At 43.4% G+C, this 15,467-nt stretch overlaps 1 protein-coding gene across 4 annotated transcripts in view; it reads right to left on the minus strand.

Annotated features, from left to right (window-relative positions):
- Positions 1–15,072, minus strand: part of WDR19 (WD repeat domain 19) — a 36,765-nt gene extending 21,693 nt beyond the window's left edge. The window contains exons 1-14 of one of the 4 annotated variants that reach the window (XM_081924361.1): positions 14,864–15,072; positions 11,860–11,951; positions 11,631–11,696; positions 11,231–11,356; positions 9,322–9,437; positions 8,046–8,161; positions 6,518–6,598; positions 6,015–6,127; positions 5,217–5,390; positions 4,558–4,628; positions 3,612–3,784; positions 3,401–3,515; positions 2,923–3,029; positions 2,374–2,496 (exon numbers count right to left, since the gene is read on the minus strand). In XM_081924361.1, the coding sequence (XP_081780487.1) occupies positions 2,374–2,496; positions 2,923–3,029; positions 3,401–3,515; positions 3,612–3,784; positions 4,558–4,628; positions 5,217–5,390; positions 6,015–6,127; positions 6,518–6,598; positions 8,046–8,161; positions 9,322–9,437; positions 11,231–11,356; positions 11,631–11,696; positions 11,860–11,951; positions 14,864–14,869 (1,479 nt within the window). In that variant the 5' untranslated portion in view covers positions 14,870–15,072. Of the gene's footprint in view, positions 1–2,373; positions 2,497–2,922; positions 3,030–3,400; positions 3,516–3,611; positions 3,785–4,557; positions 4,629–5,216; positions 5,391–6,014; positions 6,128–6,517; positions 6,599–7,119; positions 7,142–8,045; positions 8,162–9,321; positions 9,438–11,230; positions 11,357–11,630; positions 11,697–11,859; positions 11,952–14,228; positions 14,245–14,595; positions 14,753–14,863 lie in introns of those variants that run through there. The other 3 variants (XM_081924363.1, XM_081924362.1, XM_081924364.1) reach the window with 3 other exon arrangements.
- Between the last annotated feature and the right edge of the window lie 395 nt (positions 15,073–15,467).

Genomic DNA, 15,467 nt, shown 5'->3' on the forward strand with positions numbered 1-15,467 from the left:
ACAATGGAACAATTAATTACAAGCTCCTCATTGAAAGTGAGGGTAGCTGCTCTTGTTGGGTAGACAGGCCCATCACCTTGGGCAGCTTCTCTTCCTGACACCTCATGCTTCAAAGAGTTTGCAGAGAAAATCAGGCTGGGAGCCCTCAAGGGATTCTGAGCTACGGCCAAGCCAAAACTGCTCCCCTCAGAACCTTTTCTCTCTTATCTCTCCACCGACAAGTACTGTGTAGATTAAGGACTCTCAGAAACAGTGGAAGACAAAGTAAACCTGCACAGATAGCTAGGTTGGCTAGTGTTGGGTGGGGGGTGTCACTCTACCATGTAGTGAGGTAAGATTTGCTTAATTTGCATGGCCCTGCCTAGTGGAGTGAGTCAGAAGGTCCACCCATCCGAGGAGTCCCTCCTCCACCGCAGGAAAAAGGTAGGGAGTCCCTACCCTTGAAGAAACATATTAGGGAGTGGCATTTGGAACAACCAACTCTCAAATCAGATCTGGACAAATATTGCAGAGGAACACTTTCCGTATGCCACTGAAGAATACCAAAGACAGATGGTGATAATAAGGTGCAAGGACTGGAGGGTGGAGCAATTATATTGGCTGGGTGGACCAACTCCGAGTCTTCCCTCCTTCTACTAAAAGGTAAAGGGACCCCTGACCATTAGGTCCAGTCGTGGCTGACTCTGGGGTTGCGGCGCTCATCTCGCTTTATTGGCCGAGGGAGCAGTGTACAGCTTCTGGGTCATGTGGCCAGCATGACTAAGCTGCTTCTGGCGAACCAGAGCTGCACACGGAAACGCCGTTTACCTTCCTGCTGGAGCGGTACCTATTTATCTACTTGCACTTTGACGTGCTTTCAAACTGCTAGGTTGGCAGCAGCAGGGACCGAGCAACGGGAGCTCACCCTGTCGCGGGGATTCGAACTGCTGACCTTCTGATTGGCAAGTCCTAGGCTCTGTGGTTTAACCCACAGTGCCACCCGCGTCCCTCTCCTTCTACTACATCCCTACAAAAAACCTATTTTCACTCACCCAGACCAAGGATAGTCCCCTATCCTCTAGCTCAGGGGTTTTCAACCAGTGTGCCATGGCACCCTGGGGTGCCTTGAAGGATAGTCGGGGAGCTGCAGGGAACACTGGCCTTTGTTCCTCTTTCCTTTCCTCCCTCCTCCGGTCCCCGCTTGTGTCTCTGCCACCTGCACAGCTATTTGCTGCAACAGCCCTGGCTACAAGTTCCCCACATGAATGGTGCCTCTGGGGCTGGCCAATGGGTGCCTGTTGCCAGGAGCTGAGGCAGCCTTGGAATAAGCAAGCAAGCGGGTGAGGAATCCCAGTTGCCAGCCAACCCTTGCTGTTGTGAATGGACAGACAAGTAGGAGGCTGGGCAGGCAGGCAGGAAGGTGCTGCACTGGCCTTTCTTGTGCTTGCTGTGTGAAAGGCCTGCCTGGGAGCTTAGAATCTGGAGCTGAAGGGGAGCCTTTCTGCCTTGCAGGCCCAGCAGTGCCCACTGCTGATACTGCTGCCTCCCAAGCTAAGGTGCTGGCCTCAGATTCACCTATGGCCAGTCTCCATTAGGCCACTAAGGCTGGAGGCATCCTCTTCCCAGGCCCCTGTGGGGTAGGGTGAAGAGGCACCTCTCTTTGGGGCAGGGGAGCAGCTCAGAAACCAGGGGTGGCAGCGGTGGCTGCCCAGAGGACTCCCAAGAGGGAGAGGAGAGGAGGCTGAGGGAACACTCCACAAGGGAGGGTGTTTGAAAAGGGGTGAGAGGCTGCCGGCTCTGATGGCAAGGGGTGACATAACTGGGCTCCTGAGCCCCACAGGGGTGCCGCAGAAAAAAATGGGAGTCGGTCAAGGGAGCCGTGGACTCAAAAAGGTTGAAAACCTCTGCTCTCGGGACATACTCCTTTGGTTCTCAACTGGTATTGAGGATTCTTTCAGCAGTGAGAGGTGGGGCTGTCTGACCCTTCACTGCTGAAAAAGATCAAGCGTGAAAAAGAAAGGTTACAAAACTCTTACCCCTCTCCTACATGTTGTTAGCTAAAAGGAAGGAGGTGGCCACCTGTTGAAAGAGACCACTAAGTTTGCTGAAAAAGCAGGACACCAAGTGGCATCTTTCAAGAGGGGAGAATGCGATCAGAGATGAATGACAGAGAGATGTGGCCACAGGAAGGGGAAAGGGGGCATGAATTTTGCTTCTTTCTTTTGCCCCCCCTTCCTCCCATTGTATCTTGTTTTGGTTATTCATAAGAGAATGTGGAAAAGAACCAAGGAGTGTCATGAAATGTACATGCACAAAATGCAACTGGTATTCTTAATAATTAACATTTTATACTACAAAGATGGCATCCACAGTTTGAAACAGACAAATACTTACATCAGTACCATAGATGAGGAAATCATTGGTTAAAGCATGGCACAAAATTTTATTTTTATCATCTGTATCTGGGAAGAGTCTAGTTTCCCGTTCTTCCTGGGTATTGGAGCGTTCACTTTCTATCTAAAATAAAACAGCAAAGTAAGGTTTTTTTATCAGCAATAAAAAGTGAACAGGTTTCAGCAGCTCATAATCTAAAATTAAGGAAGCTAGCCGCATACTATATCAATCTCAGCCTCATCCTTTCCCCCTTTAATGAGTCATAAATCTCCACTAGCCACCCCGAATCTTAAGAGGACTTTTCACACCAACTCTGTTAACTATGTAATTATCCAAAACTTTTTGCCTTTCAGTTGCCTGCGACTAATCTCAGTGGTGCATTTAGCTTCTTGTTGTTCTCCAGTAACCAGCTGCTAAATTAGACTGGAAATTAACTGGTTATCTAGATCAAATGCATCACAGAAGATTACATAATTAGGAGTTTCTCGTCCAGCTCTATTATAGCAGTTCATGCGACTCTTGGGAGTTCAGGCTGCTTAATATACTTACCATATGCAACTGAACTTTACCCTCAAAACGTGCAGCAGCGTAGTCAGAATTAAGGCACATACTGGCTACTGTTCCAAGATATTCCATGTCCTTGAGCTTTTTTACACCTGCAAAATGTGGAATGAAATTTTGTTGTGATTCTCTCTTTTGAACATGTCCTTGGCCACTTAAAATACTTCAAATATTTGGAACAATGCAATCTGGCCCACATGGAACAATGCTATCTGGCCCACAAGAAGACAAAATGCTCCATCTTTCTTCCATAATCCCAATAATAATCGTTTCATATTATTTTTACATCATCTAAATTGTGTGTCCTGTAACATCTTACAAGAGGTATAATTACCTGTTGTGACACTAAGGGTACAATTTGAAGCAATAAACTTACTAACATATTATAGAATAACCAGTAATTCAATAAAATACAGCAGTGCTACACTACTTCAGTGTGGAATAATGGAACTAGAGATATACTTACTGCTCTCTCCAAGAACATAAAACCATGCCCGATTATTCATGCCAACAGCCAAGTGATAATGGCCAATAGCCACGAAGTTGGGCTCAACTTCCACAGAAACTGTAATTGGTAGCTCCTGCCAAGACAGACCATACCGCTTTTGCTGAGAACTGCTTACCATAAAACAAAATGTTACACCTAACTAAACTTTAAAATGAATGAAGTACTATACACTTTCAATGTGGTTGGCAACTGTCACTTCAAGGAGCGAGGTGAGGTACGCGATCCGTGTGCTGTATGAGTCTCCAAGAATGGGAAGTTTTGTCAAGAAGACATGGATAGTCCCTTTCTTCGTAGACACTGCCAGCAACTGTCCATCGTCTGTCCATGACAACTGATCTAGACCTAAAATATCAACGAGGTTTTGTAACAACAACAGTATTCTGTCTTAGAAATCCAAGAAGCAATACCTTCATCACTAAAAAGTATTTTCTGTGTCTTAAAGAGTAACCTACCTGTGTCAGATCAGCACAATGTCACACACAACAATATATACCTTTATTTCTAATGCCATATTTAAGTTGCTAGCTCTTGTCCCCAAGTCTTTGGGGAATTATGTAAGCTACAATGGGCATATTAGCAATGAATTGCACTTCTGCTCTGCCCTTTGTTCAAGAATCTCAGGGCAGCTTATATGGTGTTATCATATTTTATCCTTTCCACAACCCAATGAGGAAGGCTAGTCTGAGCTAAAGCAGCAAGAACTGGGCTTCAATGCTGCTTCCCACCTTCCTTTCATACACGTGGGGAAGAGATAAAAAGCTCTCCCTTCCCAAGGATCCTAGCCAGTGGGCAAGTTATTGAGTAAACCATGGTTTGGCACATTCAAACAGCAAACTGTGGTTTGCAGCTATGTCTAATCCAAGGCTTGTCACTGTTGGTTTCAACTACTCCACAGTATGGTTTGAAGGACTGTCTTAAGAAAGTCACAAGTCACGTTAAGGTTATTAATAGCAAAGCTCAGCTGAGTGAGAGTTGGAACCCAAGTCTGGTTGGTCCAATCCACAAACTGTAGTTACTGCATCACATTTCTTTATATAAGCAAATTGCTAATGCAAATTAAGAATCTGCCTTATATGATTTGACAAGCAATCAGGTAAATCTGGAAGTGGTCATACCTTTATTTTCATCCTCCAAGTTTATTATTGCATACATTTCATTCAAATCTGACAAGTCATGAATCTTGATGCTAAAATAAAAAGAAAATCACTTCCTTCAGTGTTAACTTACAACATAATAAGATGAAGGTACTGTTGCTGAGTACTTCCTGGGTCTGGGACTTGGGCAGACAACCTGATCTAGATGGAGTTGCACCCCACACACACCTGAAGGAGCTGATTTCTAGCCTGGGGTACTCTTGGAGTCATTGTCACTAAAAGCAAAAGTGGCTCTATGGCATGAAGTACCTATACCCAGTTCAAGCTGGCTCATCAGCTTCAGTGTTCTTGGATCGGGATAGCTTAGCTATGGCATTACATACTCTGATAACATCTCAATTAGACTGCTGTAGTATGCTCTATGTGGGGCTGCCCTTGAAGAGGGTATAAAAGTTACAGCTGGTGAAGAATTGCTTTCTCCTTTGGAATAAGTAAGATAGCATATTGGCACATGAAAGATAACAGCTTCTGTCAGAAACCAAACAGATCTCTTGATCATGGTACTAATGTCTTAACATGACCTCAAACTGTTCTAGGACAGCATTTTCAGAGTCAATATTAGCACTTTCTTTGTGATAGCTTGTATTTCAAGGGCTTCATATGAAAACGTGATGACTCACCAGTTATCTCCACATGATGCAACTTTGTTTAGTGACTGTGATATTGCAATGCTAGTCAGGTTATCTTTATGATCATATGCCTGAAAGATCTCATGGCCAATCTCTCGAACGTGTGTAGAAATCACCACAAAACAGCCAAGTGAGAACCCTATCATGATGTAATTATCACCATACCTGTAAAGATTTCAACAATATGATCAAAACCCGTTCAAGCAACATGGCTGCAGAAAGAAAGAAAAGTTGAAGACACAATCTCAGAATTGTCAGCTGGCTGGGGAGGGTGGGGAATGGGATTGTTCACAGAAAACCAAATTCTATTTCAAAATTAAACTACTAGGAAACGCTGGAACAACTGCATTTGCGTCTCTTTTTAAGAACACTGACTTTTTAGTCTATAAAAGCAGGGATTTAGAACCTGTTGCCCTCCAGCTGTTCAGCTGCCATCAGCCTCAGCCAACATGAGCAATCATCTTAGGGATGATAGAAGTTGCAGTCTAGCAACATCCAGACAGACAAAGCTTCTTCACTCTGCTATAAAGTATTCAGACTTCCCTGACTAAAGTAACAGCACAAAACCCATCCTAGCACAAAACATTTATAAAAGCAATTTAATTATGGCAGAAGTTTTTGTGCACTGCTGAAGTTGACAATGTTCGTGGAAGGTTATGGCATAATAATACTCTCAGCTGTTCTTGCTTCAATAGATTAATACAGCTTGTCAGCTACCCATCTGGAAATGTTTATAATGCTCAAGCACTCTCTTTCATGTGATCTTACTAGTTTGGTGAATAGCTTTACCATTTATAAGAGACAATGTTCCCGTAGCGTGGCTGAAACGCCAGTTCAATTGGGTTCTCTGGATCTCTGAAATTATAAATATACAGGGTTTTCTGAGCAACGACAATGCATACCTGGAAAAAAAGAGAGAGAAGAAAATAATATATTGAACAAGACCAGAATCATCTTATGGTAATAATGCAATGGTAGTATTCCTTAAGAGGATTAGAAATTATTCTCCTGACATGATTATTTATTTCTAAGACAGCCTTTGTAAGCATCAACTGCTAAGAAAATCAAAGACACCTATCTTAAATCTTTTACTGTGCCTTGTCAAGTAACACAATAAAGCTCTCACGATAAGAATGACACTAACGTCTCAGAGCTGCAATCTAATTTTGGAATTCTTATGACAAACAAAATTTATACTTTATTTTCTTGTGTTATAACTTTCCCTTATTACTTTCTTTGCAAAGCCCCTTTGGTTTCAAGCAATATATACTGCTATGTTGTTAAATACTTACTGTGGTCTCATTTCCTCCTGTTCTATCATCCGTTTTCATTACTATAAACTCCATATCGCTGGGTTCTCCTCTTACTGTTGTCTGCAAGAATAAGGTTCCAAGGTTAATAGAATAAGTAATTTTTATTTTTTGAAACAGTTACACTGGCCTGGTATACCCATAACACTACACCATGGTTTGTTAATAAATCACAAGTTAGCCACAAGTTGTCCCACAGATGATAAGCAAACTATAGCTTCCCCCCCAACCAATGTTTGTTTTCCAGCCACTCTTCCCTCATGCCTTTATAGCCTGGTTAAGGAAGGGTGCTGAGTTCCCATGCAACACGAAGCCATTAGTTAAAACAAAGCAAGGTTTGTAAAGTAAAGCAAAAACAAAAGTCTAGGTTCAGATAATGGCTTGTTGGCAGTAAATGTACCACAGTTAAGTCACTGGGCTGGGTTCACACATACTACTAAGTTTAATAAATCATGATTTAGTGCTAAGAGCAAACTAGGCCATTGACAGGAAAACCACAAAACAATGCAATGATTTTTCAGGTGTTAATACAGTAATATTAACAGCTATCAACCTCAATTCCAAAAGCAGCTTTGGACACTAACTTTGTGTGGAGGAACTAGATGCACAAACTGGCTGTGCTTCCTGTTCTCTACAATAATATAATGTTTGGAACACAGCTGTCATATTTTCTCCATTCCACCTTATAAAGCCTTTCATTTGCTTGCCTTAAGACTCTGTCAAGGAAGAAAGAATTACATGTGGCCTGAGATTTTAAACAATGCCTTCATGGAAAATCGCTGATCCCAGCCAGCTAGGCACAATGGTTTAATTCTTAGAATATCACCACAAACAGCTACACCATTTCTGACGTTAGTTTCTCCTATAGTTACAAAATTTGGATCCTGCTTCTTTTTCTCATTGAGGAACTCAAAGCGGCTAACAAAATAACATATTATACAAAATAAGCACAAAACCAAAATGATACAATAATATCGTTAGCAGACTGTATCCTAGGACTTAGATACTGCCTATCTATATATATGGAGATCCTCATTATCAGTTAATTAGCCCCTTCACTGCCCTCTGGGAGAAAGAGGCAAGGAAAGACAAGGAGAAAAAACAGGGACAAAAATCTACGTCTTTCACAAAAATAACTGGTGTTGGTTATAATGGATGACCTTTCAAGCATCTTAAAGTTGTTGTTTTTAAAGACTGGGCACTCTCACTAATAGAAGTTGGTCCAATAAAAAGCAAAGCTGCAACCAATGTTTAAACTACACAGATTCTTGAATATTAACCCAGGATGTTTTTACACACACTAAATAGTTTTTGGTCTTTTTCATTTCCTGAGCCTGTAATTCAAATGCGAAACTTCAACTGGCTCAAACAGGCATTTGGTTTGTAACCAATTCTCTTCTGCTTTCTCTCTCACATTAACATTATCACATAGAGCAAATGGTGGCGAAGGCATTTTTTCATATAACTAACTGTTATAATCTTGTGCATAACAACAATGTAGGTTTATTACCACTCTGATTGTATCTCCTTCGTGGTTGCTAATTGTTACCAGTTTGTCCTCACCGCCTAATGCTATGAATTTCCCACCGCTCCAACAACCACATGTAATCCGTTTGGTGTGCTTACCTGGTAAAACAAATTCACATAGGAAAAAATCACAATTTGCTCACTAAAGATATTGAACAATGCATGGACGTTAAGTATGTGATTCAAGTAGGGATATCAAATAATACAATTATCATTTTAAGCTGGAAAACTGTGAATTATTAAAAGAAAACAGACAAATAGCGTAGGAACCTGCGGCCCTCCTAATATTGTTGGACTACAAATCCCATCATCCTTGACCATTGGCCATGCTGGCTGGGCCTGATGGATGATGAAGTTCAACACCATCTGGTAGATCACAGTTTCCTCATCTACAATTACACATGGTGAAATACCGTATTTTTCGCACCATAGGACGCACTTTTTCCCCTCCAAAAATGAAGGGGAAATGTGTGTGCGTCCTATGGTGCGAATGCAGGCTTTCGCTGAAGCCTGGAGAGTGAGAGGGGTCGGTGCGCACCGACCCCTCACGCTCTCCAGGCTTCGCGGACCTCTCCGCAAGGAGCCGGAGCGCTCCGGCTCCTTGCGGAGAGTTGCCAGCATGCCGAAGCCTGCACGCGCTGAGCTCAGCGCGCCCAGGCTTCGCGGACCTCTCCGCAAGGAGCCGGAGCGCTCCGGCTCCTTGCGGGGAGTTGCCAGCATGCCGAAGCCTGCGCGCGCTGAGCTCAGCGCGCCCAGGCTTCGCGGACCTCTCCGCAAGGAGCCGGAGCGCTCCGGCTCCTTGCGGGGAGTTGCCAGCATGCCGAAGCCTGCGCGCGCTGAGCTCAGCGCGCCCAGGCTTCGCGGACCTCTCCGCAAGGAGCCGGAGCGCTCCAGCTCCTTGCGGGGAGTTGCCAGCATGCCGAAGCCTGCGCGCGCTGAGCTCAGCGCGCCCAGGCTTCGCGGACCTCTCCACAAGCAGCGGGAGTGCTCCCACGGCTTGCAGAGAGCTGCCTGTTTGCGGGCTGGGGTCGGGGGAAGCTCGAGCTTCCCCCGCCCCAGCCCCGCGCCTGGGGGGGGAAAATAATTTTTTCCCCTTTATTTCCCCCCCAAAAAATGGGTGCGCCCTATGGTCCGGTGCGCCCTATGGTGCGAAAAATACGGTACTTACACAAGAAAGATATTAACTAGATTTTAATAAAGCGAACAAATTTCTGCTCTCTCTCCACACAGACGTTCACTAATTTTATAATGGTACTGACCAAGGATAGGAATCTTGCGAGAAGTTTGGCGGTTATATATTAGTACATTTCCCTTAGCTGTTCCAGCAGCAAGTAAGGGTTCGGCTTTCGACCAACGTAAGAAAGACATTGGTTCCCTGTAATAAAAAAAGGAAATAGGCTTTCAATACAGTCAAACCTCAGTTTTCACACGTCTCGGCAGCTGAACGTTTCGGCAGCCGAACACCAAAACGCAGAAGTGAATGCTTCCACTTTCAAACACACCTCGGAAGTCAAACAGCTTCCGAGGTGTGTTTCTTATTCCCCCCCCCCCGAACTTGCTGACAACCCTCTGATCCTCGGTTTTTGAACATTTCTGAAGTTGAACAGATTTCAAGAACGGATTACGTTCAAAAAACCAGGTTCCACTGTAACAACAAGAGTGTTGAATGGATTACCATTTTTTATTGACAATATTTAAGGAAACAGCAGTAAGGAGAGAAAGTACTTGGTTCAAGATCAGAAAAGCAGGCACAGTTATGATTCTGTAGTAGAAAACTGATGATTGGCATTCAAGAGATGGCCTGGTTTGCACAACAGGGTAAGCCAAATTGCTCTACAACATTTCCTAGATTAACATCTCACCTATCCTTACTTTACTTCTTGTTTCCTGGTATAGTTTCTGTCACATTCCTTTTCTGTATTAGCAATACACACTCATAATAAAATAAGAGGAGCCTGCTGGATCAGGCAAATGGCCCATATAGTCCAGCATTCTGTTGTTATTGTTACTGTTACTGGCCTTTATTGGCAGAAGTTTAAACAATAAAATCATAAAATCAAACAAAGTCTTCCAAATACATTAATAATACAGACACATACAATATATAAAAGACTAGATAGCCACCATTGAGGAAATCAGGCAACTTTAGATTTAGTTCAAAAAAACACAGATGCCAGTAGGAAACCCCTCAAGTAGTACCTGAGCTCAAGAACACTCTGCTCTCCTGTCATCTGTACATGGTTTCTCTTTTACCCACCCATATCCCTGAAGATGGGTTAAACCACAGAGCCTAGGACTTGCCAATCAGAAGGTTGGCGGTTCGAATCCCCGCGACAGGCTGAGCTCCCGTTGTTCAGTCCCTGCTCCTGTCAACCTAGCAGTTCGAAAGCACGTCAAAAGTGCAAGTAGATAAATAGGTACTGCTCTGGCAGGAAGGTAAACGGTGTTTCCGTGTGCTGCACTGGTTCGCCAGAAGCGGCTTAGTCCTGCTGGCCACATGACCCGGAAGCTGTACGCCAGCTCCCTTGGCCAATAAAGTGAGATGAGCGCCACAACCCCCGAGTCGGCCAAGACTGGACCTAATGGTCAGGGGTCCCTTTACCTTTATCCGTGAAGATGGCAATATAAGTAACAACGAAGAACAAGCTGAAAGTGCCAATCAGAACTGACTGATCAATGTTCCGTATTCTAAAAAGGTTTCTTCTGGAAAGAATTTCGTAAGATGAGGAAATTAGATCTGTGCCCTTCTTGCACCATTCAGCTTGGTGGTACAGATACAAAACCTAGGGCTGCCATATGTGCGGATTCTCCTGGACATTACTGGGATTTCAAAAGCAGAATACACATCTAGGGGAAATTTCCAAAAGCTGGCACTTTGTTCTGGATCTTAGGCAAGTCAATTAAAAAAATCCCTTTTTCGGGGGGGGGGGCTCAACTTTTGGATTCCCCCCCCCAAAGCTCTGAACAATTTTAGGAGGAAATGAAATATGGCAATCCTTCAGAACCTGCGCTACCAGCAAGAAAAAATCATTCATAAAACTACAACTGAAAACTTCTCCCATTTAAACAAGACAACCTATGCCCTGTATTAATTTTAGGTTGCAATTATACTAAATGTATAAACTGGTCTGGAAATATACTTTTTCTTAAAGCACACTTTTTGCTTACCTCATGCTAGTGTCTATCAGGCTGATTTTGTTTGTGTTGGCATCCCACAGATAAATGCAAATGGCCTTATCAGCAATTATTGCTAAGGTATCACCATCTTGATCCCAGTCCATAGCAATGCAGTTGCTAAGGAAACACAGAAAGGATTAACCGGATGTTCCAATATTTGGTTCGAAAATATGAAACTGAGTGGAAATGCAAGCCTGACTAGCTCCTTGAAGGAGATATCCATTCCCCATAATTCTGCTCTCCTAAAATAAAGTACAGTCTAATCTCATGCAATTTCATAGCCCTCTCCCCCACCATTTTTGAAGGCATTTATGCCAAACAAATCAGATAATCTAATGTTGAATTTGCCTAAAAGTAATATTTTGCTTTCACAAAATTGTACAAGACTTACCCTGGTAAAATAATTTCATTTTTCTTTTGACCATGGCGATCGAAGATTTTTACAGTGTGATTGTGTCTAAAAATTAAAAAAAAAGAACAGAAGAGGAATAGTCATTATGGTGGTCATCTTTCATACATCTGTAAATATTATTAAAGTCTGTAAGCTGCTTCTATGACAAAATCTGATTCATCTGTTTAGTTAATTAACATATACAATAAAGAAATCTTTATGAACTTACCCTGCAACAGCAATGTAGTTTCCTACAGTTTTTTGCCAAGCAAATTGCACAGGTGAACTAGGTGCATCCCTTTCAGACAGGGTAAATACTCGCTATGGAAAGAAATTGACAATTAAAGACGCACAATTATTAAATGTTTTCAATTTTTCTTTTTTCATTTACAAGGCATACCTAATTCAGGAAACAAAACAATTACCAAGTTTCTGCAATGCTAGAGAAACCAAGAAATATATTTTTATAAAGGCATACAGACAGAATCTGTTCTAAGTACCTTCTGCTAAATTTTGGAGACAAACAAGCAAAAGTGCATAATCACCCAAACAGGTGACAGCTGTGGAACTGAAGTTTTACAGCAGCTGTATGGAAACTTTGGCTCTTCAGGTGTTGCTGAGCTACAACTCTGATCAGCATCCCTGGCCATTGGCTACGCTTGCTGGGGCTGATGGGAATTGTGGTTCAACAAAATCTGGAGGGCTAAATGTTTCGTACACCTGCTTTAGAGCAGACTTCCCAGCCTGATGCCTTCTAGATGTTTTGGACTACTGTTTTCATCATCCCTGGCATTTGGTCATGGTGGTTGGGATGATGGGATTTATAGTCCAAAACATTTGGGGAAACCTGCTTTAATTTATCCAGTATAAATGTCACTTAACTAAGGGGTGGGAGGACCATGTGTATCAGTAATAGTACATGTAGAAATGTATGCATTACACCCTGACAATATACTGGAAAGCTGGGCAGTAAATAGCACAGGAAGACTGTATCAAAGGAGAGAATGAAGCACCATAGGAAGAAAACTCAAGGCATGTATTTTGGCTTTATTGCATCTTCCCTAATTTCAGTTCTACTCTTCCCGCCCATATATCTATTGCAGCAGAAGACAGAGACAGCAGGTAAAATGGGTAGAAGCTGAAAGACATATTTCATATTGAAGATTACTGAGGAACAGTTCTCTGGAAGTGTTTGTTATAAAAATAAGAACAGACCTGAGTACAGAGAGGCCTGAGAGTGCAAGCATATGCCATGCAACAAGTTTTCAGTAACTGTAGCAACCCTTACTGGAATTCCTAGCACTAATTCCAAAAGAACAGCTTCCTGCAGTTCTTGCTCCAAAATCCTTAATGGAAATGGAAAAAAATACCAGTGAAGAGGAAACACAAAATCCATATACACATTGCAGCAAGATCTGTGAAGAGAACTAATGGTAACTGGTATGTTCTGCAAGTCTCATATATATAGGCGGTGATAATTTCATGCTGGGGTTCGGTTCCTGGCCCCCATGTACGTCCGTAGAGCACATATAAATGTTCCCTGTCCTGTTCCGTCCCCCTGTTCTGCCTTTTTCCAGGTCCAAAAGGACCCACACATCAGTGATTGCACATCAATTGGATGCACCTAAAATGGTTGCTGCCTGTATTCTGATTCTCCTCTGATGCTCCATTTCTCAGGTGTATTCTCCATTTGGAGAAAAAGCAGTTAAATAGCAATCGGCTCAAAGGAATTCCTCTTCAAGGTACATCTTGTAAACCTTTTAAATATACATGCTTTAAAGTTGTCTGAGAAGCAGACAAATTATTATAAGCAGTACACACACACACTTTTACATCTATCCTTATGACAACATAAAGAAAAATAAGTTGCTTTGCGTATGCATCTCTTCAATAAGACCTCTTAGGATTGTTAGATGTTTAGATACCCAAAAGAATAACTGTTTTCTATGGCAAAAAAAAGTCTTGGAGGGTTTAATTTCTCCCAGGGCTCATTGTCAGATGTATTTTGATTTTCAATACTCTTGCTCAGCTCCAGAACATAAGATGCAAATTAAAGTACCCCAAGCAAGTGGAAAGTGTTTTCCTCACTAAACATTCCCCACTCATCTGGGATTAAGGGGAAGATCAGAAGTACTTTGGTTGACAAAATCAACAAAAAAATATTGAGAAAGTAAGTACTTTCAGCCCCAGCATCACTTTTTCTAGAAATTAAGCACTCTCTCTGGAATCTATAAAATTCATTTTGGTTTAATCCTCCAGGGGTCTACTCAAAAAAGTAAGTCCAACTAAGGTTAATGTGGCTTACCCCTAGGTATAGTATTGCAGCTTCAATCTAGCACAAACTTTTGTAGTGGAAGACTACATTTCTGTCAGTTATAATAAAGCAGCCTTTTCCTGCCAGAACAGATTAAAACCAGCTAGCTAGCAAAAGGTACCCAAAAGGCATTTCCCCCCCTAAATTAGCAATATTTTCCAGAACAAGATTTGAATGCTAGTCAAATGATGATCCTAGTCCTCGTGAGAGCTGCCACATTTTTCTGTCGGATATCGTGTGCTTTCTTTTCTTTTTAAATATAATGCTGCATCTCTAAACTTCACCTGTTGAATAATCACTTGCCACCTTTTGAGAAGATTGGGAAACCTTTATTGAATATATGGGAAATAACTGCACAGCTGAAAACGCTGGCAGCCTTAATATAAAATCAGCAGGGTAAGTAAGTTTTGATGGATGTGGTAATGGAATACCGAATGGTATAGTTTTTGTAAAATAGGCAGGGATTTGGATTTTCTCTCTCTCCAATCCGTTGCTACACAGCTGTGACAGGCGGAGGCCAATGCATAGTTTGTTTTTTTCTGGCAGGGTCCTGCGTGGCAGGTAATATTATTATTTCAAGCCCCCCGCCAAAAAGCCCAATAATCTCCCCAATATCCAACAGCTCTCTCCCCCCACAGGTGATGACTCCACCTGTTGAACGTCTGCCTGACGCGAAGCTTTTGAAGGCACAGAGAGCCCGGGAGAAAAAGTGAACAGCCCCAAAAGTCCTTGAAGGGGACCTTCGTGCTGCGCTTCTCCCCGCGGAAGGCGTGAAGGGGAGCGGCCAAGAGAAGCCCCGAGAAGCGGCCCCCACGGGCGGCGGGGCTGCTCTGCCTAATAATAGGCCTCACGGCCCACCCCTGAGGCACAGCGTTGCTTGCGCGCGCCACCCAACCGCCGCTCTCCCTCAGGGCCTCACCTGCATCCTTCGCCTTCGCTATGGCGTTGTTTAAAAGGGGGCCGCCGCACGGAGGGGTGTGAGGGAGGGCAACGGGCGGAGCGCGCATGCGCGCTCAACTGCCTCCACCGCGTCCGCGTCACCCAGGAGATCGCAGCCGCAGAGGTACGAAAAAAGAAGAGTCGCGCGCCGCTGACCTGAAAGAAGGCGCTTCCTGGTTCGCGTCTCGAGAAGCCGTTTTCAAGAGAGCCCAGTGGCGGAAGTCTTGGGTGTCCAATCCCGGCCCCCCCAAAAAAGTAGCAGCAAAGATATGGGAGGTTCTGTTTTTGGAAAGCTTTACGTAGGAAAGCATTGTTTGCTATTTCTCAATGTGTCTGCTAGTGGCGTGATAATAAAAGGCTTGCAGGGTTTCATATAGAGACCCCCGGATTGTTGTCGTTTAGTCGTGTCCGACTCTTCGTGACCCCCTGGACCAGAGCACGCCAGGCACTCCTGTCTTCCACTGCCTCCCGCAGTTTGGTCAAGAACACTGTCCGACCATCTCGTCCTCTGTCGTCCCCTTCTCCTTGTGCCCTCCATCTTTCCCAACATCAGGGTCTTTTCCAGGGAGTCTTCTCTTCTCATG

This window comes from Podarcis melisellensis, assembly GCF_964234715.1.
Source record: "Podarcis melisellensis genome assembly, chromosome: 9".
Taxonomy (NCBI): domain Eukaryota; kingdom Metazoa; phylum Chordata; class Lepidosauria; order Squamata; family Lacertidae; genus Podarcis; species Podarcis melisellensis.